Below are 25,264 nucleotides of genomic sequence, written 5' to 3' on the forward strand. Positions count from 1 at the left end.
GTTATACAGTGACAGCGCTGCATGCTACGCCGGCAGTACTGCTGAGTCTTTGCTTCCTACTACTGGGAGAGAAGATGAGAGTAGGCCTTTCCTTGGGGATTACATTGACAGCCTTCTGAATTGGGGCAGGAAAAGGAAGGGGCAAAAGTGGTCTTGAGTCTTAAAGGGGTACTCCACTGGCCAGCGTTCGGAGGTAAATGTTCCAAACGCTGTTTTCGCGCTGCGGAGATGGCCACGCCCCTCATGACGTCTCAGCTATGCCCCATCAATGCAAGTCTATGGGAGGGGGCGTGACGGCCGTCACGCCCCCTCCCATAGACTTGCATTGAGGGGGTATAGCTGATGTCACGAGGGGTGTGGCCGACCGCCGCAGCGCAAAAGCAGCGTTCAGAACATTTACTTCCAAACGCTGGCCAGTGGAGTACCCCTTTAAGAGTAGGGAAAGGGTCTGACGAATGGAGTCTGTCACATATGAAAAGTTCTTTGGACTCCCTAAAAACCCCATGAATGGGCCTCCATCTATCAGAACTGGTTATTTTAGTTAGGCTGGGTTCACACCACGTTTTTGCCATACTGTTTTCAATCAGTTTTTCTAAAGAAAGCCGTATGGCAAAATAAAAGAAGATGGAACCGTATAGAAACGTATGGGAAAAAGTAAACCTTATACGTTGTTAAAAGTGCACATGGTTCCGTCTGTTTTTAATAAAAAAAGATTTTTTTTAAAACATACGTTTTTAAAAGTTTTATTTAAAATAAAACATTTTTACAAAATTTTAACTTCAAGATGCAAATGCCCACGTGCAAAGTAATAACCATATACGGTTTCCCGTGTGGAACCGTATACATGTGCATTTCCCATTGACGTCCATGTTAAAAAAAAATTGTATGCGGTTGCAATACGGTTTTTAACCCAGAGACAAAACCATATTGCAAGCAGTATGCATCCGGGTGCGTACGGGTTTCAATTGTTTGTCTATGTATATGGTTTTCAATACGGTTCCATACGTTTTCTATAATGAAAACATATACGGGAAACCGTACCTGAAAAACGCGGTGTGAACCAACCCTTATATAGCTATAATACTTATTATCCCAATGTCTGATTGGACACTGACCTTTCCTCCTATACTCTCCTCCGATCCTACACGTAGTCTCCCTTTACATTCTGATGGTTCCACCTTGATAAGACGGTGTCTTGGCGACACTATGGTAAGCTGCAGCTCCTCCAGTCTGGACTGGGATCCTTTATCATTACTCTTGTCTTCATAGGGGTCCTCAAAATCGAGGTTCTTTTGAGCTCTGTAGGCACGGAGAATTTCACTTTCTGTATAGTCTGGCTTGGGAGGCTGTGGTGGAGACCTCTTACTCCCAAAATGTAGATAATCCTTCAACCACCTTGCCATTAGAGCCCTGTACAGGAAAAAAAAAGTAAATAGAGGATGAAAAAGGAAAAGAGGAAAAATTCCTTCCTGACCCCAATATGGCGATCAGAATAAATCTCTGGATCAACGTTCTCTCCTTATAAATCTAGTATCCATAACCTGTAATATTATATAAAAAAAAAAAAACATCCAGACCCCCCCCCCCCCTTGAACTTGTTTAAGACATCACAACATCATGTGGCAGAGAGTTCTATAGTCTCACCGCTCTTACAGAAAAGAATCCCTGCCCATGATGATGGTGACACCTTATTTCCTCTAGACGTAGAGGATGCCCCCTTGTCTTGTTTACCGGCCTAGGTATAAAAAGATCACTAGAAAGATCTCTGTACTGTCCATTCATATATTTGTACATTGTGATCAGATCCCCCAAAGACGTTTTTTCTCCTAAATAAATAACCCAAAGCTTGATAACCTGTCTTGGTCCTGTAATCCTCCAATACCATCGATTATTTTTGTCGCCCTCCTCTGCACCCTCTCCAGGTCAGCCATGTCCTTCTCATATACAGGTGCCCAGAATTGGACACAATACTCCATATGTGGTCTGACTAATGATTTATACAGAGACGAAACTACCGTATTTTTCGCCATATAAGATGCACTTTTTCTTCCCCAAAACTGGGGGGGGGAAGGTCTTATACGACAAATACACATTAAAACCCTGTCCTATCGCGGCGGTCCCTGTGGCCATCAACGGCCGGGACCCACGGCTAATACAGGACATCACCGATCGCAGTGATGCCCTGTATTAACCCTTCAGACTCGGCGATCAAAGCTGACCGCCGCGTCTGAAGGGAAAGTGACACTAACCCGGCTGCTCAGTCGGGATGTTCCGGACCGCCGCGGTGAAATCGTGGCGTCCCGAACAGCTTACAGGACACCGGGAGGGACCTTACCTGCCTCCTCGGTGTCTGCTCCGTGCCGGGATCCCCTGCATGGCCGGCGCTCTCTTACATCGTCATCACGTCGTCGCGCACGCCGTCCCGTCATCCAATAGGAGCGGCATGTGTAGCGACGTAGAGCGAGGATACCGGGCAGCAGAGACGTTCCGGAGCGATGGGGACACCCCGGGGACGCGGCGACATCGATGGAGGGCAACATCCAGGGCAGCGGTGACGAGTGGTGACGGGTCCGCAGCGGCGGGGACACGTGAGTATTACCTCCTATACCAGTGGTCTTCAACCTGCGGACCTCCAGATGTAGCAAAACTACAACTCCTGGCATGCCCGGACAGCCAACGGCTGTCCGGGCATGCTGGGAGTTGTAGTTTTGCAACATCTGGAGGTCCGCAGGTTGAAGACCACTGGTATAGGAGGTAACATCTGAATAGGAGGTAACATCTGAAACCAATTTCCTGGAAAGAGTAAGATGTAGACAAGTGTAGCAACAGATACATGCAGTGGTCAGGACTCACCCCAGCTCCACACCAAACCTCAGACGCGTTTCGCCGGGAGAAGCTTTATCCAGGAGTGGTGTGGGACTGGGGGGCTCAGCTAATATACACAGGGTAGCCAATGAAAGAACAGCATAGTGACGGTACGCACATGATGTCTATAGGGGGATTAGCTCCATGAACGCAATGGTTGTGGCCAGAAGCCGCAGAGTAAAGCGGCGGTCATGTGACCGTGACGTCACCTGATGCCGAGTTGATCATTTCCCTCTTTGTCGGCTTGGTGGTAAAAAGCTGTGATAAGAAGTAGACCCAGTACTGTTACTTGTGGTCCCCTCTAGTAACTGTTACCCAACAAGAGTAATTTCTATGGACATACACCCACTGCTTCCTGTCACCGAGCCAGTTGCTAACCCATTTATAGAGATATATAGAAACATAGAATATGTCGGCAGATAAGAACCATTTGGCCCATCTAGTCTGCCCAATAATCTGAATCCTATCAATAAATTATTGGGCAGACTAGATATAGACCTTGTAGGCTTCATAAGCATCTGATAAAATGGGTCCTAGTGTGTTTAGGTCAGAAATAAAAGAAATGACAAGAGCCCCATTGGGTTCAATGAGAACGATGCCGATTTCTGTACAGCCCTATGGATGATACGGACAATATATACTAAGGAAATGAGCTGCTCTCCTAGCATATGCTCTGTTTTTTTTTTAGCCACTTATGTCATGTTCCTTTTTGTTTGGCCATCCATTCAGAAGAATCAATAATTCCTATTTATAACAATGACAAGTTAATGTCTCCATGTGGCAGAATAACCAAGCCACAATAGCCAAGGGATTGGAGTAACGTGCCAGCATGAGCAGCTTGTGTCCTGAAGGCCGCGACTAATGCCTCTTTAGCTTTTTAAGAGGAAACTGATTTAAATGCAAAAAAAGTCATTATCTCAAGTCGTGATGGCCGTGACCCTGTAGTGACCCACCAAAGAGCAGCGGCTGCTACCATCTACCATGGAGGAGCCGGGTAGACTGAATACATATACTCAATACCTAACTATGAGGAAATCCTGCGGCTGCCTCAAAACGGTCTAGATTACCCTTAAAAGTGAGGACACCTTCAAAGTCCTCCACAACATCTCTTACGTTAAAGGAGTAGTCCAGTCCTGAAAAGCTTCAGATAGCGGGGGTCCGACCACAGGGACCCCCCGCAATCTTCCGTACGGAGCCCCGGCAGCCTGAGGGAAGGGGGCGTGTTGACCACCGCACAAAGCGACGGCTGACACGCCCCCTCAATACAACTCTTTGGCAGAGCCGGAGCGCTGCCTTCGGCAATCTCCGGCTCTGCCATAGCGATGTATTGAGGGGGCGTGTCGGTCGTCGCTTTGTGCGGTGGTCGACACCAGCTATCGGGCTGGAGAGCCAGGGCCCCGTACGAGAGATCGCGGGGGGGGGTCCCAGCAGTCGGACCCCCGCTATCTGAAACTTATACCCTATCTTAGGATAGGGGATAAGTTTTTCAGGACTGGACTACTCCTTTAATGTCAAAATGTATAGAAACACATAAATAAACATATAGCGACATGTCTATTGTGCGCATAAAAAAAGAAGGTGTTAGCATGAAGTTTCATGGTTGTCTACTTTTTTTATTAATACGTTTAATGTGCGTTAAAACAGTCATTGAAATTGTTCTGTGAACAGAACCTAAGGCAGTGATGTCCATACTGTGGCCCTCCAGATGTTGCAAAACTACAACTCCCAGCATGTCCGGACAGCCAACGGCTGTCCGGTCATGCTGGGAGTTGAAGTTTTGCAACATCTGGAGGGCCACAGTTTGGACACCACTGCCCTAAGGCTATATTCAGACAGTAGAATTTCCGCATGCGGATGCTGCATCAAATTAAAGCCCAATAGACTTCAATGGGATTTCGCACTCCCATTCACACTTCCGCATTTCAGCATGAGGATTCCGCACTGATTCCGCTCGAATTCCGCACAAGCCAGAAACCACCCAAATGAATGCGGATGCGGAATTGGTGCGGATATGTGGAAATACTGCAGTGTGAATATACCCAAAGGCCACGTTCACACAGGGCAAAATCCACAGGAATTCCGCATTATTTTTCCTGCGGAATTTCGCATGAATTTATTGCCCATTAAAGGGGTACTCTGGTGGAAAACTTTATTTTTTTTATTTTATTTTTTTTTTAAATCAACTGGTGTCAAAAAGTTAACAGGATTGTAAATTACTTCTGTTAAAAAAATCTTAATCCTTCCAGTACTTATCAGCAGCTGTATGCTCCACAGGAAGTTGTGTAGTTCTTTCCTGTCTGACCACTGTGCTCTCTGCTAACACCTCTGTCCATGTCAGAAACTGTCCAGAGCAGGATAGGTTTGCTATGGGGATTTGCTCCTGCTCTGGACAGTTCCTGACATGGACAGAGGTGTCAGCAGAGAGCACTGTTGTCAGGCTGAAAATAAACTGTCACGTATGGGCAGGGAAGAAGTGCAGTACTGATTCACCCATTCCTTCTATCCCTGCCTACTTGCCAATCCGCCCTAAATAGCGGATCGACAACCACGGTGACAGTCCTTTCCTAGATAAGTGATGGAAGTCACTGTCAACTAAATAAACTATAAAACAGACAGAGGTCGGGATACTGTATGGAATCCCTAACAAAAGTAGAACTAAACACACACACACACGCAATAGGTCAAAGTCTACTAGCCAAATCTATATCATGAGTTGTCAAAGTTGCTGAATCACAATTTCAGGAGAATAGTCAGAATGCCAAGGCAAAACGTCAGAAATACAGGAAATATCAGAAATACAGATACAAAAGCAAGCTACTAGAGAAACTCTTTCGCAGGCAAGGTCTAAAAGCACATTGCAAGTTTAAATAGGCAACACACAGGTGAACTAACAAGATCAGCTGACCAGCTCAGAGCTAGGTATCGCCACAACAACCAAATAAACAAACACTCTCAGGGATGTTTAACCCTTCGGGTTCTTACAGAAATTAAAAAAAGGAAAGAACACCATGTGGAGAATACAGCAGCTGATTAGTAATGGAAGGTGTAAGATTTTTAAATAAAAGTAATATACAAATATGTTTAATTTAAAATAATGTTTTCCACCAGAGTACCCCTTTAACTTTAATGGGATTCTGCACTACCATTCACACAGCAGAATTTCTGCATGCAGACTTCTGCTGCTTAAATTCTGATTTCCGTGGCCGGAAAAATAAAAGTCTGGTCTTATTTGTGGTATGGCGGGGTGTGTGGTGCAGGGCAGATGTTGATACCCTAGGGGCAGATGGTATTAACCCCTTGTATTCGTGACGCCAGGGCGTGGTTTAGCCTAAAACAACCCGAAGGTATACTGCTGAATCCTGGGCTAGGCACGGGGGCAATAAAGACTCCGACGCCAAGTAAAGGACAACGGTAGCTTTACTGAGGGTAGACAGAGGTCTATACAGTGCAGCTAGGGCGAACGGAGGTGATCAATGACTCAGAAACCTTGTAGGCTCGCTGGGACTTATAGTAGGACTGGGTATTTTAGTGCAAGACACGTTGACTAGACAGATGACTTGACTTGACTGGTGACTGACAATTATTGCAGGTTTAGCTTACTTGCCCCTGACTGTGGCTGAGGGACTGGGCTTGAGGTCTCCAATGCTCTGGACACACACTGAGACAGCTTGACTGCACTTGACCTCAGCAACAAGAGAGAGAAGCTAACTCCACCCAGGGCTTATATGGGGAGACCAGCAGGGAGCCCATAGGTCACCCTGGTGGTCATCTGGTCACTGATACCTCCTGGGTAACAATCACATGGTACATTTTATTAAAGGAATAACACATCTTATAATACAAAACATATGTACAAATAGGGAAACAACTACAGGGGGCCCTGAGGACACTGAGGGACACTACCGGGCAAATTCCACACACATACCGCACCGATTCTGCAAATTATTTAAAACTGCGGAATTCTGCACAGAACCAATGCGGATGCAAAATTCACGCAGATTTGCAAAATTTCTATTGTGTGAACCCCGCCCAAGACTCTCTACCCTTGGGAATGAGCAGGTTTACCCATTTGCAGAGCAAAGGAGGGAATTAAAAAAACAAGAAAATACAGAATATTACATGCAGTTCTTCAGGGATAACGTGCTGGAGAAAGATGCACCAATTTTATTAATAGGAACAAGCCTTTTAATAAATCTTTGTCCCAGCATCATCTTTGTCCCAGCTTGCACAGGCTGGGACAACATCCATGAAGTGAAGGCGAGACTAGCACTCCTCTGTGCTCACTCCTGTCCTGTCAGATTCCTGTCTGAAAACAGAAAGGAGGGGGTTACAGAGTAGCCTGTAGTGATTGGATGAAGATACCCAGCACAGCACAGCAGACTCAGGGAGGAAGTGAATGCATAGTGAGTGAGGGCTCAATGCTTAAAGACATGTAAAGAATCTGCATAACCTATTGAGTAACATATATAAGCATCATTTTTTTCAGCGATATGACATGTACGCCTTCAGTACTAAATACACCTTCAGACCCTACCACTCAGGTGGTACCCAGCCATACCGGTGGTACCCAGCAATCATGTGACCGGTCTCACTTACCAGGTCCGATGGAGATAGAAGCATTAACGGGGTAGTCTGACGAAATACAACTTAGCTCCTATCTACAGGACTGGGGATACATGTCTGATGGTGGGGGCCCGATCATTGGGACCCCCTGTGATCTACTGTCTGGCACCACGGTTCTTCGAAAGGGGGGCGTGCTACTGATGGCACATGCTTCATTTATTTCTATGGGAGCGCCAGAGATGCCTGAGTACAGTACTGTAGAGAATGAATGGAGCGCATCTATAGAACGCGCTCCATTCACAGAACCGGGGTACGGGTAAGGAGATCACAGGGGGATCCCTGTGGATAAGGGTTAAGTTGTATTTCGCTGGACTATCGTTTGAAACATGAGATATACTGAGATAAATACGAAAGAGCTGGTAATAAATTGCTTCAGTTTTTTTCCCAGATTGTTGAAATACAGAACTTGTGCCCTATGTCCACAGCAGCATTGGGGCCCAAAATAATAGGATATATTCTTTATTTCTGCCTGGACCTGGCCTTACACATAGGAAAGATCCAATACAAACCTAATCTGTATGAAGGTAACAATACTAAATTTTATTATCCTTCATCCTTAGTTTCCCCCATGAGATAAACAGCGCCAGGTATGTCTAGCAGTTGCTTATCTCACTCCCCCTGCGCATACGTAAGTCTTTAAACAGTGTAAATTTATGCTCATACAAAGACAGAATCAGCTTACAGCACATCAAATAAGAACACAAAAGGGGAGATAAATAAAGTGTCACAAAATTCCTAAATTTAGGGGCTACCAGAAATGGAGCAGAATGTTTCAATATGACTCATGTCCTTATGCCAAGTGCATTGGCACCCTTTGCTTTACGGTATTAATGTAGGAGAAAGAAGTGTCAACGTCTCTTTATAAATGCAATGACTAAGGCCAAGTAAGACCGAAATGCGTCAGAAAGTGTTTTTATGTATTGGATATAGCATCAAGAATAAAGAATACTGCCTTTATGGTATGATGCTCAATTTACTCAATACATCAACCAACTCTGAAAATGATATGGATTTGCCAATTACTTCTATTAAATGTAACACCCCATGGGTGTGGACACACTGTACCACAAGTGGCAGCCGGCCATGCCGGAAGAATGGGGCAAACTAACACTACAGATGGCGTCACATGCGGCAGAGCTGATAAGGTGTTGATTAGAAGAGCAACTAGACAAGATGGCTACAGGTGCAGACTGGGTGGAACAAGTTGCAAAAAGACAGGAATCATGGTAGACAGTCCAAGTTTATAACAGGAGAGACAGGTCAGGGATCAGGGGATGAGGCAAAACACAGGCAGGATCAGCAGACAAGATAAGCAGGCAGACAGAGACCTTAGCAGTATAAGAAACGCAACCTTGCTGAGGCATCAGGCAACAGGTTAGGGTTCTTTGTATAGGGAGTGCCTTGCAGGGATTGGAAGAGGAACTAGAAGAGTGCCTTGCAGGGATTGGAAGAGTGCACACTGACTCTATAAAACAGTGCTCGCCTGCAGCATGGAAACTGCAGCAAGAGACACATTAGAGCAGGAAGTCTAGGAAATATAGCAACACACGGCACTGAGAATGTTGTCCGATGCTGGTAAGAACCAGGACACATGGTATGCTGGTGGTTGCCAACCAGACGCGCTACATAAAAAAATATTAATCCTTCCAATATTTATCAGCTGCTGTATGCTCCAGAGGAAGTTGTGCAGTTCTTTCAATTCTGACCACAGTGCTCTCTGCTGCCCCCTCTGTCCATGTCAGGAACTGGCCAGAGCAGAAACAAATCCCCATAGCAAACCTCTCCTGCCCTGCAGCTTTCTTTTTGCTTTCCCTCCCTCCAACTACAATCCCTTGTTTCTAGGTGGGAGGTTATTTATCCCCCCCCACACATCACTCACCCTAACCATTTCAGCACAGCTGAGCCCCCTTCCACGCATGCTGTGCATAAAACTACAATTCCCTGCAGCCCTGTGGAGAATGATCTTATCCCCACCTAGCGGTCACTCCATCCATTGAAGCAGACAGGCTCCTTTAGAACACCTGACTAGTGGTGTAATTTCTCGGGCAACACTGCAACCTGGGAAAAGCCCAAGACAACACTAATTTTGTATGCTGCTAAAAATAAACATCGGGCAAAGATCGCATAAGATTGCGAGACCACCAACAAACACAGGTACAGACACTATATTATGAACTACACTAACTTTACAGTCCCTGTAGCATACTCAAATTTTTTTTTCCCAGAATACCCCTTTAAAAAATGTTTATTTACTCCGGAGTACCACTTTATATGGGACAAATGAACGCTGGTAGGAATGCCTGTACTCGATCGATGGATTGTGACACTAAACGCACCATCCAATCATGTTAAAGGGGTACTCCGGTGGGGGGAAAAAATTTCAAATCAACAGGTGCAAGAAAGTTAAACAGATTTGTAAATTAGTTCTATTAAAAAATCTTAATCCTTCCAGTACTTCTCAGCTGCTGTATACTACAGAGGAAGTTGTGTAGTTCTTTTCTGTCTGACAACAGTGCTCTCTGCTATTGATGCCTGTGTATACATGGAACCAGCTCATGATTGTTTACATATATGGGGCTTGTCCATCGAGAAGCAATCCTTCATCTATGGACAGCCTCCATGGAAACAAAAACCGCAGAACTATGCAGTCCATAATCCCACCCCAACCCAGGAGAGGCTGTAACCACCAGGTCCCCTAAAATCTCAGCTTCAATATGATATATAACACATGTGCTGCATTCACTTCAATAAACTTTTTTTTCTTGCAGGAACACCTTTATTAACAATGCCCAAACTTAAAAAAAATGAAATAAAATAAAAAATGTTTAAAAATGAAAAAAAAAATTAAATATAAAAATAAAACATAAAATTCAAAAAAAAATGAAATAAAAATGAAAAGACAAATCAATATACTGAACAGGTAAAAAAAATAAAGTGAAATATATAATATATAAAAATATTATATAAAAATAAAACATGAAATAAAAAAACAAAACAGAAATAAAAATGAAAATGAAAATAATCACTATACTGAACAGGTAAAAAAAAATAAAGTGAAATATATAATATATAAAAATGTAATATAAAAATAAAACATAAAATAAAAAAAACAAAACAGAAATAAAAATGAAAATAATCAATAAACTGAACAGGTAAAAAAAATAAAGTGAAATATATAATATATAAAAATTTAATATAAAAATAAAACATAAAATAAAAAAAACAAAAACAGAAATAAAAATGAAAATAATCAATATACTGAACAGGTAAAAAAATAAAGTGAAATATATAATATATAAAAATTTTATATAAAAATAAAACATAAAAAAAAAACAGAAATAAAAATGAAAATAATCAATATACTGAACAGGTAAAAAATAAAGTGAAATATATAATATATAAAAATGTAATATAAAAATAAAACATAAAAGAAAAAAAACAAAACAGAAATAAAAATGAAAATAATCAATATACTGAACAGGTAAAAAAAATTAAGTGAAATATATAATCTTTAACATACAAAATAAATAATAAAAAGGATTCAATGTAAACATGCAAAAAAAAACATGTTAAAAAAATAAACAAAAATCGTAAGTACAAAAAAAATAGAAGGCAAATAAATAGACTGAATGAGAAAAAATATAACATATAAATCTAAACAAATAATAAACATCACATAGAACAATAATAATAATGATAATAAAAATAATAATAATAATAACAATGATTAAATATAAAAAAAAAAAAAAAGATAGAGACATTAAACAGCAAGAACATACATTATTAAAGGGGTATTCCAGGAAAAAAAAAAAATGTATATATCAAATGGTTCCATAAAGTTAAACAGATTTGTAAATTACTTTTATTAAAAAATCTTAATCCTTTCCGTACTTATGAGCTTCTGAAGTTAAGGTTGTTCTTTTCTGTCTAAGTGCTCTCTGATGACACGTGTCTCGGGAAACGCCCAGTTTAGAAGCAAATCCCCATAGCAAATCTCTTCTAAACTGGGCGGTTCCCGAGACACGTGTCATCAGAGATTACTTAGACAGAAAAGAACAACCTAAACTTCAGAAGCTCATAAGTACTGAAAGGATTAAGATTTTTTAATAGAAGTAATTTACAAATCTGTTTAACTTTCTGGAGCCAGTTGATATATATATATATATATATATATATATATATATATATATATAAAAAAAAAAGTTTTTTCCTGGATAAACCCTTTAAGCACAACAAAAGTGCGTAAAACTAAACAATAGTTAAAATAAAATAAAAATGTAAATGAATAAAAGAACTTACCCTGCCACTTTATGACAACCAAAACTTTTTCGGCTTCTTCTTCTTCGAGGACCACTTCTTCACTAGCAGATGATGACCAGCATGCTCCAGTCTGTGTAAATAATCCGATGACCTGTATGAAATATAAAGATAGGATATTATGATTAAAATTTTATAATTTTATATGAAACATAGCAAAGTTATAAAAAAAAAAATATTTAAATTAAAATTTTATATGAAACAGCAAAAATAAATAAATAAATAAAAATAAAAGCAAAATAAGACGATGAGAAATACGAAATCCTTTCTTAAGTAAAGTTTTGGTAATGGGGTAAAGCAGTGGTCTTCAAATTAGGGACCTCCAGCTGTTGCAAAACTACAACTCTCAGCATGCCCGGACAGCCGTTGGCTGTCCGGGCATGCTGGGAGTTGTAGTTTTGCCACAGCTGGAGGCCCCCAGTTTGGGAACCACTTGGGCTAGAGGTTGTAGAACTACAAGTTCCAGCATTACGGAATCAGTAAAAACACGCCAAAGCGGCTACGATGCAACCCAGCAACCACAGGTTGTCCAGCTCTGCTACATCCAGGATCAAGTTGCTGGGAGTAGAGCGGTATTGTCCACATCACACACAAAGGATACTGGGAGTGGGAGAGACTGGGAGTGGGAGAAAGGCAAACAGAACTGGAGGAACTCTTGTAAGTTGGACCAGAGCGCGGCCCCCACCGCCATGTGCCAACCCATCAACCCAATGCAACTTCACCTGGCGATGACTGGTCCCTCTGCCAACATAAAGTAGCTTCTTGTTGTGGTGGCTGGAGGATGGAGGAGGGGGCAGATGAGGAGGGGAGGAGGGGCCGTCCTGGCTCCTTGTGAAAACTACTCCAGGGGGAGACAAGAAAGTCTGGATCTGATTGCAGGAATACAAAGCATTGCACCAGGGGGGGAGGTATTTGAGGAGAGGGGGGGGGGGGGGGGGAAGAAGGAAAGTGGAGGGAAGTGAGAAATGGTGGGGGGTCCTACAGCCCTCCATTGTGCCCAGACAAGACTGGAACACTTGGAGCTGGAAGCAAAAAAAAAAAAAAAAAAGTCATTAGTATATAAGGGAGCGTGGCCCTTTAATTATGGGGCTCATTACGGCGTATGGGAATTACCGGATACATAGAGAGGTATAGATCATGTGACCAATGGTGACAAAAAATTGTGCGTAAAAACTGTGCGCTCTTTTCTGAGATAGATAGATAAATATGACATAGATAGTTAGATAGATATGAGGTAGATAGATATGAGATAGATAGATATGAGATAGATAGATATATAGATAGATAGATAGATGGATAGATATGACATAGATAGATAGATAGATAGACAGATGGATAGATATGACATAGATAGATAGATAGATAGATATGAGATAGATAGATAGATAGATATGAGATAGATAGATATGAGATAGATAGATAGATAGATAGATATGATATAGATAGATAGATAGATAGATAGATATGAGATAGATAGATAGATGGATAGATAGATATGACATAGATAGATAGATAGATAGATATGAGATAGATAGATATGAGATAGATAGATATGAGATAGATAGATAGGATAGATATATAGATATGAGATAGATAGATAGATAGATAGAAGAAGAAGAAAGCAGCACTCCGAAAGATAAGGTGCGTGGGTGCCTCCTGTTGTAAACCTTGGTAAGAGGTCCAATAAGTGTATATCCAAAAAAGAAGCAGGGGCACTCCCGTTGATTCAGTGCAAAGTGATGTCTTTTATTCACTCCACCGTGAGCTACGTTTCGACAGCCTCTCGCTGTCTTTGTCAATATAGATCGATAGATGGATATGAGATAGATAGATATATAGATAGATAGATATGAGATAGATAGATATATAGATAGAGAGATAGATAGATAGATGGATAGATATGACATAGATAGATAGATATGAGATAGATAGATAGATATGAGATAGATAGATGGATAGATATGAGATAGATAGATAGATAGATAGTTATTTCCCACTGTATATACATACACATACCTATATACATATGTCCCACTGAAACAACTGAAATAGCTGGGATGAGTCTGTGATGGCTCTTTCTACAATTGCACAGATGAGCACATTGATATAATGCTCCGGTGAAGCTGGGTGCCTGTCATACCGGATCAGTTTTAAAGCACCTCTGCCAAAAAAAAGGTATTTGTAAACAAGGTCACCTATAGGATGCCCATACAGAGAGAAGATCAGTGGGCACTCAGGACCCCCATCTGGCCAACTCTCTTGATGCTTTCATGGCAGGATTCCTTTAGAGATGTATGGAGGGGCCGCGCTGATCCCCCAACCGTACCCACGGAGAGCTGGAGCGCCGTCCAGGAGATTGTGGGGCATCCCAGTGGTCTGACCCCCCGCAATCAGACCCTTATCCCCTATCCTAGGGATAGATATTCCTAAACCAGAGATCCCCTTTAATTTGTGTGGTGGTAATGTGTATTCCATAAATATGGCTGCATGGCATGTGATAAATATGGCGCTAGTGCACTTTTTTTTTTTTAACACTTTAGTGCACCACCTCGTATGATTCCTCCTCTGTGACTTTTCCAGCAATTTTTTTTTACCTGTTACGCCAAAATGTGTGACTTTTTAGGAAGCTGACCACAGCCGGTTTTGTAAGCCAGGTCTGGGCTGGTGTAGATTTACAGCAAATTGAGGGCATTGTGACAAATTGTGCGACAAGTCACATGTGATGAATTCATGGCCCAGCATCGGGACCCCCCGCGTACAGACATCTTAGCCTTTGAATAGGGAATAAAATGTCTGGGGGCGGAGTACCCCTTTAACGCTACTATTATTGGAGCCAGTAGAATTTGGCAATTCGCACTTTTCTAAATCTAAATACAGTGGTCCCTCAACATACGATGGTAATCCGTTCCAAATGGACCATCGTTTGTTGAAACCATCGTATGTTGAGTGATCCGTGCAATGTAAAGTATAGGACAGTGGTCTACAACCTGCGGACCTCCAGATGTTGCAAAACTACAACACCCAGCATGCCCGGACAGCCGTTGGCTGTCCGGGCATGCTGGGTGTTGTAGTTTTGCAACATCTGGAGGTCCGCAGGTTGTAGACCACTGTTAGAGGAAGTTGTACTCACCTGTCCCCGCTGCTCCGGACCGTCACCGCTCGTCACCGCTGCCCTGCGTGTCGCCCACCATCGCTGTCGCCGCGTCCCTGTGGTGTCCCCAACCCTCCGGCAAGGCCTCTGCTTCCCCGGGATCCTCGCTCTCCGTCGCCGCCATCACGTCGCTACGCACGCCGCTCCTATTGGATGACGGGACGGTGTGCGCAGCGACGTGATGACGACGATGGAGAGCGCCAACGATGCAGGGGACCCCGAAGAGGACGCGCCGGAGCCCCGTGGACAGGTAAGTGATCGTCAGCGGACCACACGGGGCACCGTAAACGGCTATCCGGGCATGCTGGGAGTTGTAGTTTTGCAACATCTGGAGGTCCGCAGGTTGTAGACCACTGTTAGACGAAGTTGTACTCACCTGTCCCCACCGCTCCGGACCATCACCGCTCGTCACCGCTGCCCTGGATGTCGCCCACCATCGCTGTCGCCGTGTCCCCGAGGTGTCCCCGACGCTCCGGCAAGGCCTCTGCTTCCCCGGCATCCTCGCTCTCCGTCGCCGCCATCACGTCGCTACGCACGCCGCTCCTATTGGAAGACGGGACGGCATGCGCAGCGACGTGATGACGACGATGGAGAGCACCGACGATGCAGGGGATCCTGAAGAGGACGCACCGGAGCCCCGAGGACAGGTAAGTGATCGTCAGCGGACCACACGGGGCACCGTAAACGGCCATCCGGTGGCAGCTGAAGTAGTCTGCGCTGCCAGATAGCCGTTTAGGCGATGGCCCCGACATACAAAAGCATCATATGTTGATGCTGCCTCTGAGAGGCCATCGCATGTTGAAATGTTCGTATGTCGGGGCCATCGTAGGTCGGGGGTCACTGTAAGAACAAAAACATCCCAAATTCTATCTTCTATCTTCTTATTATCATTTCTAGTAATTGTACGATATCAGATTGCAATGTGTTTTTTTTTTGTTCGTCTACATCTATTATGTTGTAGCGTGTGACATTTATCATTCTTGACTCATCTGACTGATGAATACGCCGCCATTACCCAATTAAGTGTATGATACAAATGTCCAATAAATTATACTAACATTTTCTGTGTCTGCCTGAGAGTGAGAAATTAGATTGTGAGCCCCACTGGGGACCTGGACGGATGGGAGCGAATACACTGATACTGCATAAATAAAGAGAAATAAGGAAATAATGGCGGAGCACTGACCAGGGAGTCACTTTTATCATGTTAGTGTTATTAATGGGCAGTTTCAATATGACAAGCCCTTTATTAGTTTGACTCTTGCCGGTAAGTCGGATGATCTGATTCCTGAAAGATCCTTATTCAGAAACTCCCTGTGATCACGTTTTATAGCTTGGGGAAACTGTACGTTTTCCCTGCAGTGGCCGCTACAGGAGAAATGTGGGATTACATGCCAGCTATGCAAATTAAAGGGGTACTCCGCACCCCTAGACATCTTATCTCCTATCCAAAGGATAGGGGATAAGATGTCAGATCGCCGGGCTCCCGCTGCTGGGGACCCCCGGGATCTCGGCTGCAGCACCCACCTGTACGGCTTCAACCTCACACCGGCAACGCTGGAGGCTTCGGATCCCGACCGCAATGGCGGAAGAGCGTGATGTCACGACTCCGCCCCGTGTGACATCACAGAGCGTGATGTCACGCCCCCTCCCATAGACTTGTATTGAGGGGGCGGGGCATGATGTCACATGGGGCGGAGTCGTGACATCAAGCTCTTCCGCCGTTGTGGTTGGGATCCGAAGCCTCCAGCGTTGCCGGTGTGAGGTTGAAGCCGTACAGGTGGGTGCTGCAGCCGAGATCCCGGGGGTCCCCAGCAGCGGGCCCCCGGCAATCTGACATCTTATCCCCTATCCTTTGGATAGGAGATAAGATGTCTAGGGGTGCGGAGTACCCCTTTAATGCCCAACTATGATTAAAGGAGTACTCCGCTGCTCAGCGTTTGGAACAAACTGTTGCGAAGGCTGGAGTCGGCGCCGGGAGCTCGTTATGTCACACCTTGCCCCCTCAATGCAAATCTATGGGAGGGGGCGTGACGTTATGAGGGGGTGGTGCTATGACGGAACGAACTCCTGGTGCCGGCTCCAGCGTTCGGAAAAGTTTGTTCTAAATGCTGAGCAGCGGAGTGCATCTTTAAAGGGGTTAGCCAACATAGAGTGACTTTAGTAACTATGCGTCATACAGTAATAGACATGCATATCAAGTATCTGTGCTTGTGTTGGTGCTAAATGGCCATGTCTTGTGTACCCCATCACAATGCTGGCTTGTTTTTGGGAACTGGCTATTTCCGGTTTCCATGGTTTCCTTCATACTTCAATCCCCAAATCCTTTGTTTCAAGCTGGGAGGTGACTTATTTTCCTCCCAAACATCTGTCGCCCCACCCATTGCAGCACAGCCATGCTCTCTTAGATTACATGACTCGTCTGACATCACCTGACACACAAGCTGTGGATCTGTGTGATGATAAATGCACGCACATGTGCGCCGGTAATGTCATGATTGGGCCGGCTTAACACACAACAGACAAAGCAGCCAAGCCCCCTCTCAACACCTGACTTGTGATGTATTGTCTCGGGCCCCACAGCAAGCTGGGAAAGGTCCGAGACAACACTTATTTTGCAGGCTGAAGAAAATGAACTTCCGGGAAAAAGAAAGACGAAAGAATTGGATACCAGCCACCTAACACCGCTAAGTGAAGAATATTAGTAACTAGACTGACTTTGCTGCCCGTCAAAGAACCAAAAATCCTGGAATAACCCTTTCAGGCCAAACCATGTAAGACAGTATTTTCCAAACAGTGTGCGCCTCCAGCTGTTGCAAAACTACAACTCCCGGCATGCCCGGACAGCCTTTGGCTGTCCGGGCATGCCGGGAGTTGTAGTTTTGCAACAGCTGGAGGCACACTGTTTGGATAACACTGCTATAATACCTTGATGGCCCAGATCTGCCTGTGTGAGAGCATTGAATAGAATAAAAGGTGAGCAGGGTCCAATCGGTTCTCACCCCCCTTCCCCCTTCGTACAAAAGTTTTCTGCTGGATTTCACCCATCGGCACACCATGTTTGTCATGCATTACACCAACAAGCTTTTGAGTTCAAACAAAGAGAAATGTGTAATGCTTCATTTCTCCTGTGGGGGAGCTGCAGTGAAATTGAGCACTTGCTATTAGGTTCTAACAATAGATAATAGATATGACTAGGAGCCCCAACAATAGTACACACTGCAGTCACCTAATTTTCTAGGCATCATCCCAAGCAGACAAACACCATAAAGTACAGTTAAAGGGGAACTCCGCTCGAAAACCTTTATTTATTTATTTTTTAATCAACTGGTGCCAGAAAGTTAAACAGATTTGTAAATTACTTCTATTTAAAAATCTTAATCCTCCCAGTACTAAGCTGCCGTATGCTCCACAGGAAGTTCTTTTCTTTTAGAAATGTTTTTTCTGTGCTCTCTGCTGACATCTCTGTCCATGTCAGGAACTGTCCAGAGTAGGAGCAAATCCCCATAGCATACCTCTCCTGCTCTGGACAGTTCCTGACATGGACAGAGATGTCAGCAGAGAACACAGAAAAAAAATTCAAAAAGAAAAGAACTTCCTCTGTAGTATACAGCAGCTGATAAGTACTTGAAGGATTAAGATTTTTTTTTTTTTTTTTTTAAATAGAAGTCATTTACAAATCTGTTTAACTTTCTGGCATCAGTTGATTAAAAAAAAAATATGTTTTCCAGCAGAGTACCCCTTTAAGTCCTGTAGAAAATGTTGAGATATCGTGAACGATGCTGTGGTGAAATCACAAAAACCACCAGATATGGAAAGGTTAATCCAACTTTAGCAATGTTTCGGCCTTGAGAGAACGTAACAGCAAGACGGAGACCCTGGGGGCATGAGTATCTCCATAACAGCAGAGGCCCACCGGGAGGATACCGGCCTGTTGTGTTTATAGAGACCGGATCGGCATACCTTCTCACATGAATCATTTCTTATGCTTCCTACATTATGTCATCTTGTAAAAACCTGTATGTGGTTAAATTTTAGAGGAACACTGGGCTTGCCCAAATAACCAATAATCCCCCGCCCCCCCTCCCCCCCCCCCCCGCTATACTTGTAATTGTTTCCTCTACTCCAGGACAAATGAATCAAAGGTGTCTTGTTCCAGAAGGATGAGGATGAAGATTGGAACAAGCTGCAACTACATTGTCCGGTACAATCTATGAGAGTTTCCAGCATGTGCTTCTAAAGTGGGAACTATTAGCTCTAATAAGGCTTGAAGGAGATCAAAAAAACATGGCCGCCTTCTTCCAGAAAATGCACCAGTCTTGTGTACGGGCTAAATCTGGTATTGAGGCTAAATCCCATTCAAATGAAGCCCATGGACAAGGTTTTTAACCCATTCTTAAAGGGGTATTCCGGGAAAAAACTTTTTTTTTTTTTTTTTTATATCAACTGGCACCAGAGAGTTAAACAGATTTGTAAATCACTTCTATTCAAAAATCTTAATCCTTTCAATAATTATCAGCTGCTGAAGTTGAGTTGTTCTTTTCTGTCTGGCAACAGTGCTCTCTGCTGACACCTCTGCTTGTCTCGGGAACTGCACAGAGTAGAAGAGGTTTGCTATGGGAATTTGCTTCTAAACTGGGCGGTTCCCAGAGAGCACTTAGACAGAAAGGAACAACTCAACTTCAGAAGCTCATAAGTACTGAAAGGATTAAGATTTTTTTATAGAAGTTACAAATCTGTTTAACTTTCTGGAGCCAGTTGATATATATATATATATATATATATATATATATATATATATACATAGAAGGCAAAAAGCGGCTGCAGCACACAAAATAGGTGAAAAAATAATGGTGGCTTTAATCCATTATAAATACAGATGCAACGTTTCAGCTGCCAGTGCAGCCTTTATCAAGCATACAGAGTGACTGAACACAAAGAGTATATATATGGTAGCCAATTACAATTAATATAAATCAGTGTCAAAAATCAATAAATATAAACATAATAAAAACAAACAATCCATAAGTGTGAGTGCATAACAACATGAAGCATAGGGACAATATACCGTATATACTCGAGTATAGGCCGAGTTTTTCAGCACGATTTTTCGTGCTGAAAACACCCCCCTCGGCTTATACTCGAGTGAACTCCCCCACCCGCAGTGGTCTTCAACCTGCGGACCTCCAGAGGTTTCAAAACTACAACTCCCAGCAAGCCCGGGCAGCCATCGGCTGTCCGGGCTTGCTGGGAGTTGTAGTTTTGAAACCTCCGGAGGTCCGCAGGTTGAAGACCACTGCGGCCTTCAACATCATCCAGCCCCCTCTCACCCCCTTTAGTTCTGTACAGTACTCACCTCCGCTCGGCGCTGGTCCGGTCCTGCAGGGCTGTCCGGTGAGGAGGTGGTCCGGTGAGGAGGTGGTCCGGGCTGCTATCTTCACCGGGGAGGCCTCTTCTAAGCGCTTCGGGCCCGGCCTCAGAATAGTCACGTTGCCTTAACAACGACGCAGATGCGTCGTTGTCTAGGCAACGGCTCTATTCCGGGCCGGAAGCGCGGAGAAGAGGCGCCCCCGGTGAAGATAGCAGCCCGGACCACCTCCTCACCGGACCACCTCCTCACCGGACAGCCCTGCAGGACCGGACCAGCGCCGAGCGGAGGTGAGTACTGTACAGAACTAAAGGGGGTGAGAGGGGGCTGGATGATGTTGAAGGCCGCAGTGGTCTTCAACCTGCGGACCTCCGGAGGTTTCAAAACTACAACTCCCAGCAAGCCCGGACAGCCGATGGCTGCCCGGGCTTGCTGGGAGTTGTAGTTTTGAAACCTCTGGAGGTCCGCATGTTGAAGGCCGCAGTGGTCTTCAACCTGCGGACCTCCGGAGGTTTCAAAACTACAACTCCCAGCAAGCCCGGACAGCCGATGGCTGCCCGGGCTTGCTGGGAGTTGTAGTTTTGAAACCTCTGGAGGTCCGCAGGTTGAAGGCCGCAGTGGTCTTCAACCTGCGGACCTCCGGAGGTTTCAAAACTACAACTCCCAGCAAGCCCGGACAGCCGATGGCTGCCCGGGCTTGCTGGGAGTTGTAGTTTTGAAACCTCTGGAGGTCCGCAGGTTGAAGACCACTGAGGGCGAATGATGAGAAGAGGATGATGAAGGGGGGGGGGGGTGTGGGGATGATGAAGGGGGGGTGGGGATGATGAAGGGGGGGGGTGTGGGATGATTACAAGGGGATGATGAAGGGGGGATGTGTGGGATGATAAGGGGATGTGTGGGATGATGACAAGGGGATGATGAAGGGGGGATGTGTGGGATAAGGGGATGTGTGGGATGATGACAAGGGGATGATGAAGGGGGGATGTGTGGGATAAGGGGATGTGTGGGATGATGACAAGGGGATGATGAAGGGGGGATGTGTGGGATAAGGGGATGTGTGGGATGATGACAAGGGGATGATGAAGGGGGGATGTGTGGGATGATGACAAGGGGATGATGAAGGGGGGATGTGTGGGATGATAAGGGGATGTGTGGGATGATAAGGGGATGTGTGGGATGATGACAAGGGGATGATGAAGGGGGGATGTGTGGGATGATGACAAGGGGATGATGAGGATGTTAATGACGGGTCTGGATGATGACAGGGGGGGATGAGGTATTTCCCACCCTAGGCTTATACTCGAGTCAATAACTTTTCCTGGGATTTTGGGTTGAAATTAGGGGTCTCGGCTTATACTCGGGTCGGCTTATACTCGAGTATATACGGTACAAATTGTCAGGTTAATACAGTGTTACAAAAAAAGTGTTATTAAAAACAAGTGGTGAAAACCACAAATCTAGCTTGATTACAAATGTAAATACATTAATATCACCTGGAGGACAAGTAGTAGCGGCGGGCGCTCACCTGTACATGCTGTAAACATGGCGATAGAACGCCAAAACGGCGTGTATGTGGAATAGAGGCTGCGCAGCAGCCCTAGCAGAGGAGACGAGAGTACACCAATCAGGGGGAAGAACAAGATCACATGGGTCGCATCGCAGTTGCCAAGCGGCGCGTGCGTACTGCGACAGAGTGAATCACTGATGGACATCTCAGAAGAGGGCAGTTTGAAAGATAACAACGTAAATGTGAGAAAGGCAGTTAGAAAACCGCAATGTCAGTGTGTGACAGTTAGCTTATATATAGTGCATATGTGCCAGGTTCCCAGAGAGCACTTAGACAGAAAGGAACAACTCAACTTCAGAAGCTCATAAGTACTGAAAGGATTAAGATTTTTTAATAGAAGTAAGTTACAAATCTGTTTAACTTTCTGGAGCCAGTTGATATATATATATAAATAAAGATATAGATATATATATATATAAGTTTTTTTTTCCTGGATAACCCCTACCTGCTACCTTCCCCTACCTGCTAGTAGTTACATTGATATCATTGTAGCTATACTGTACTCACAAGAAACCAATTCTCCAACCAAGTCTTGCAAACTGGATGTATTTGGATCAGGGGGTGGGTAACTGGGGCAGGTAAGTATGGGTTATTTTTTGGCAGTACCTAGGGGTGATTTCTAACATTATTCACCCTCACACATGCCCCTTAAGGGTGAACCGCCTGTACGATTGTAAAGCATGGTCAGACGCTTCTGCTATAGAGAGCACCACAGCTAACCTAATCCTATAGGTATTAGAAAGCTTTCTATATGGAGCATTTATTTGGTTGCTGTGTGTTGCTATTATTTGAGCACTGCATGGCACTTTTATTTTTATATGGTTAGTTGAACGTTGTATGACCATGCACCATAAGGGGGAGAGGGAGAGGGGAAAAGGCCAACAAATCATATAACACAAGGCTGACCCTGTCAAAACAGGGCCATCAAAAGGATGACCCTGTGCTTATAGGGGTACTCCACCCCTAGACATCTTATCCCCTATCCAAAGAATAGGGCATAAGATGTCTGATCGCGGGGGTCCGGCCGCTGGGGACCCTCGCTATCTCGGCTGTGGCACCCCAGACATCTGGACTGGCCATGTGGTGTGGAGGCTCGTGACATCATGACTACACCCCCTTAATGCAAGTCTATGGGACTCCCATACACTTGCTTTGATGGGGCGTGGTCATGATGTCACCAGCCTCTGGCGCTGCACCCGACACTCTAAACGAACGTCAAGTGCAGCAGGGAGATGGTGGGGGTCCCCAGTGGCCAGACCCCCGCGATCAGATATCCTATTCCCTATCTTTTGCATAGGAGATAAAATGTCTAGGGGAAAAGTATCCCTTTATTCTTTTTGCGGAGGCAGGAATTGGGATTTTCATGGCACATGTTTCTGTACAATAGAATCTCATTAGAAACAATGGGACTCTTCTCCAACGGAATTGACCCTAGGGCCCATCGATCCACTATAAACCACTATTTATGGAATATATAGGTGGAGATGACCTAAGGGGACTCTGTAAGAAATGTTTGTCCCTGGAGCTGCCCAGATTTCTGTTCAGATTTCTCCAACCTGCTCGAGTCCTACATTTTTCCACACACATTATAGAATGCAAGAAAAGTCTGATGCTGTTGATATCCGTGTTCATCTTGAAGCCCTTAGTGTGGATGAAATTGATTGACAGCATGGCGGCTGGGTATTCACCGCGGTTCATGCCCTAAGAGGCAACGTTTGCAAATGAAACTCTTTTATGTCCCCATATGTTAACAATTACAGACTTCCTAAGCCAGGGCAACCCATAGCGGCTGCTGGGAAGGTTTGGGTCTCCCCGCTTATACAGGATAATGATATCTTGATGTGGCAGTCTTTTTCAGGACGTCTCATAACATGTCCACTTTAGACAATCTCTATTTGTTAGTAGGGTCCCACTCCCTTGACATTAAGTTAAAAGGGGTGCTCCGGTGAAATTTTTTTGTGCCAGAAAGTTAAACAGATTTGTAAATTACTTCTATTAAAAAATCTTAACCCTTACAGTACTTATCAGCTGCTGTATGCTCCACAGGAAGTTCTTTTCTTTTTACATTTCTTTTCTGTCTGACCACAGTGCTCTTTGCTGACACCTCTGACTGTCTCAGGAACTGTCAAGAGCAGGAGCAAATCCCCATAGCAAACCTATCCTGCTCTGGACAATTCCTGACATGGACAGATGAAGCACTCAGACGGATCCCTCCAAGGAACAGCCCAGGATAAAAGCAGAGCACAAGACTTCAAAGGTAAAATGGTTTATTTACCCGGCATGCAACGCGTTTCGCTGGACAGAAAGAGAAGTCCTGGGAAACTTCATCAACGGCAGGCAATCCAGAAGAAGTGGGAATGGGAAGGGGGGCAGAGGGTGAAGCTTGCCACGAAGCAGAGTGTTACTAGGAAGGGGGCTATGAGGAGGCAAAATTTCAGCTTGTTTTTTGCCGAAAATATCCTGGTAAGCCTTGGGAGGGGCCGTTATGGGTGGAACCTCAGGAGTTAGACAAATGGGAGCAGATGTGAGGCATCGTTTGCGACAAGAAGGACCCCAATTTTTGATCTCCCCGGTGGTCCAGTCAAGGGTGGGAGAATGACGTTGGAGCCATGGCAGACCGAGGAGGACTTCAGAGGTGCAGTTGGGCAGAACAAAAAATTCAATTTTTTCGTGATGCAGTCCAATGCTCATAGGCAGGGGTTCTGTGCGGTAATGCACAGTGCAGTCCAATTTTACTCCTTTGACGGAAGAAATGTAGAGCGGCTTGACGAGACGGGTCACTGGGATGCAGAACCTATTAACAAAAGAGGCCAAAATAAAATTTCCTGCAGAACCAGAGTCCAAGAAGGCCACAGCTGAGAAGGAGGAGTTGGCAGAAGGAGAAATCCGCATGGGCACAGTGAGACGTGGAGAAGCAGAATTCACACCAAGGGACGCCACTCCCATTTGAACAGGGTGCGTGCGTGCGTTTCCCAGACGCGGAGGACGAATAGGGCAGTCCACTAGGAAATGTTCAGTACTAGCGCAGTACAGGCATAATTTTTTATCTCTGCGACGAGACCTCTCTTCATGGGTCAGGCGAGACCGATCCACTTGCTTAGCCTCCTCGGCGGGAGGCACAGGGGTAGATTGCAAAGGATACTGGGAGAGAGGTGCCCAGAGATCAAGGTCCTTTTCCTGGCTGAGCTCCTGGTGTCTTTCAGAAAAACGCTTGTCGATGCGGGTGGCCAAATGGATAAGTTCAGACAGGTTAGCTGGAATTTCTCGTGCGGCCAGTACATCTTTGATGTTGCTGGATAAGCCTTTCTTGAAGGTCGCGCAGAGGGCCTCATTGTTCCAGGCTAGCTCTGAGGCAAGGGTACGAAACTGGATG

At 44.7% G+C, this 25,264-nt stretch overlaps 1 protein-coding gene across 4 annotated transcripts in view; it reads right to left on the reverse strand.

The window, feature by feature from the left end:
- The window catches only part of LOC130295910 (SH2 domain-containing adapter protein D-like), a 69,868-nt gene that overhangs the window by 21,241 nt on the left and 23,363 nt on the right, over positions 1-25,264 (reverse strand). Inside the window, exons 1-3 of one of the 4 annotated variants that reach the window (XM_056547230.1) lie at positions 21,850-22,044; positions 11,788-11,899; positions 1,116-1,410 (exon numbers count right to left, since the gene is read on the reverse strand). In XM_056547230.1, coding sequence (XP_056403205.1) covers positions 1,116-1,403 — 288 coding nt within the window. In that variant the 5' untranslated portion in view covers positions 1,404-1,410; positions 11,788-11,899; positions 21,850-22,044. Of the gene's footprint in view, positions 1-1,115; positions 1,411-11,787; positions 11,900-12,527; positions 12,571-21,817; positions 22,045-25,264 lie in introns of those variants that run through there. The other 3 variants (XM_056547232.1, XM_056547231.1, XM_056547234.1) reach the window with 3 other exon arrangements.

Source organism: Hyla sarda, chromosome 11, assembly GCF_029499605.1.
Source record: "Hyla sarda isolate aHylSar1 chromosome 11, aHylSar1.hap1, whole genome shotgun sequence".
In the NCBI taxonomy this organism is placed as follows: Eukaryota; Metazoa; Chordata; class Amphibia; order Anura; family Hylidae; genus Hyla; species Hyla sarda.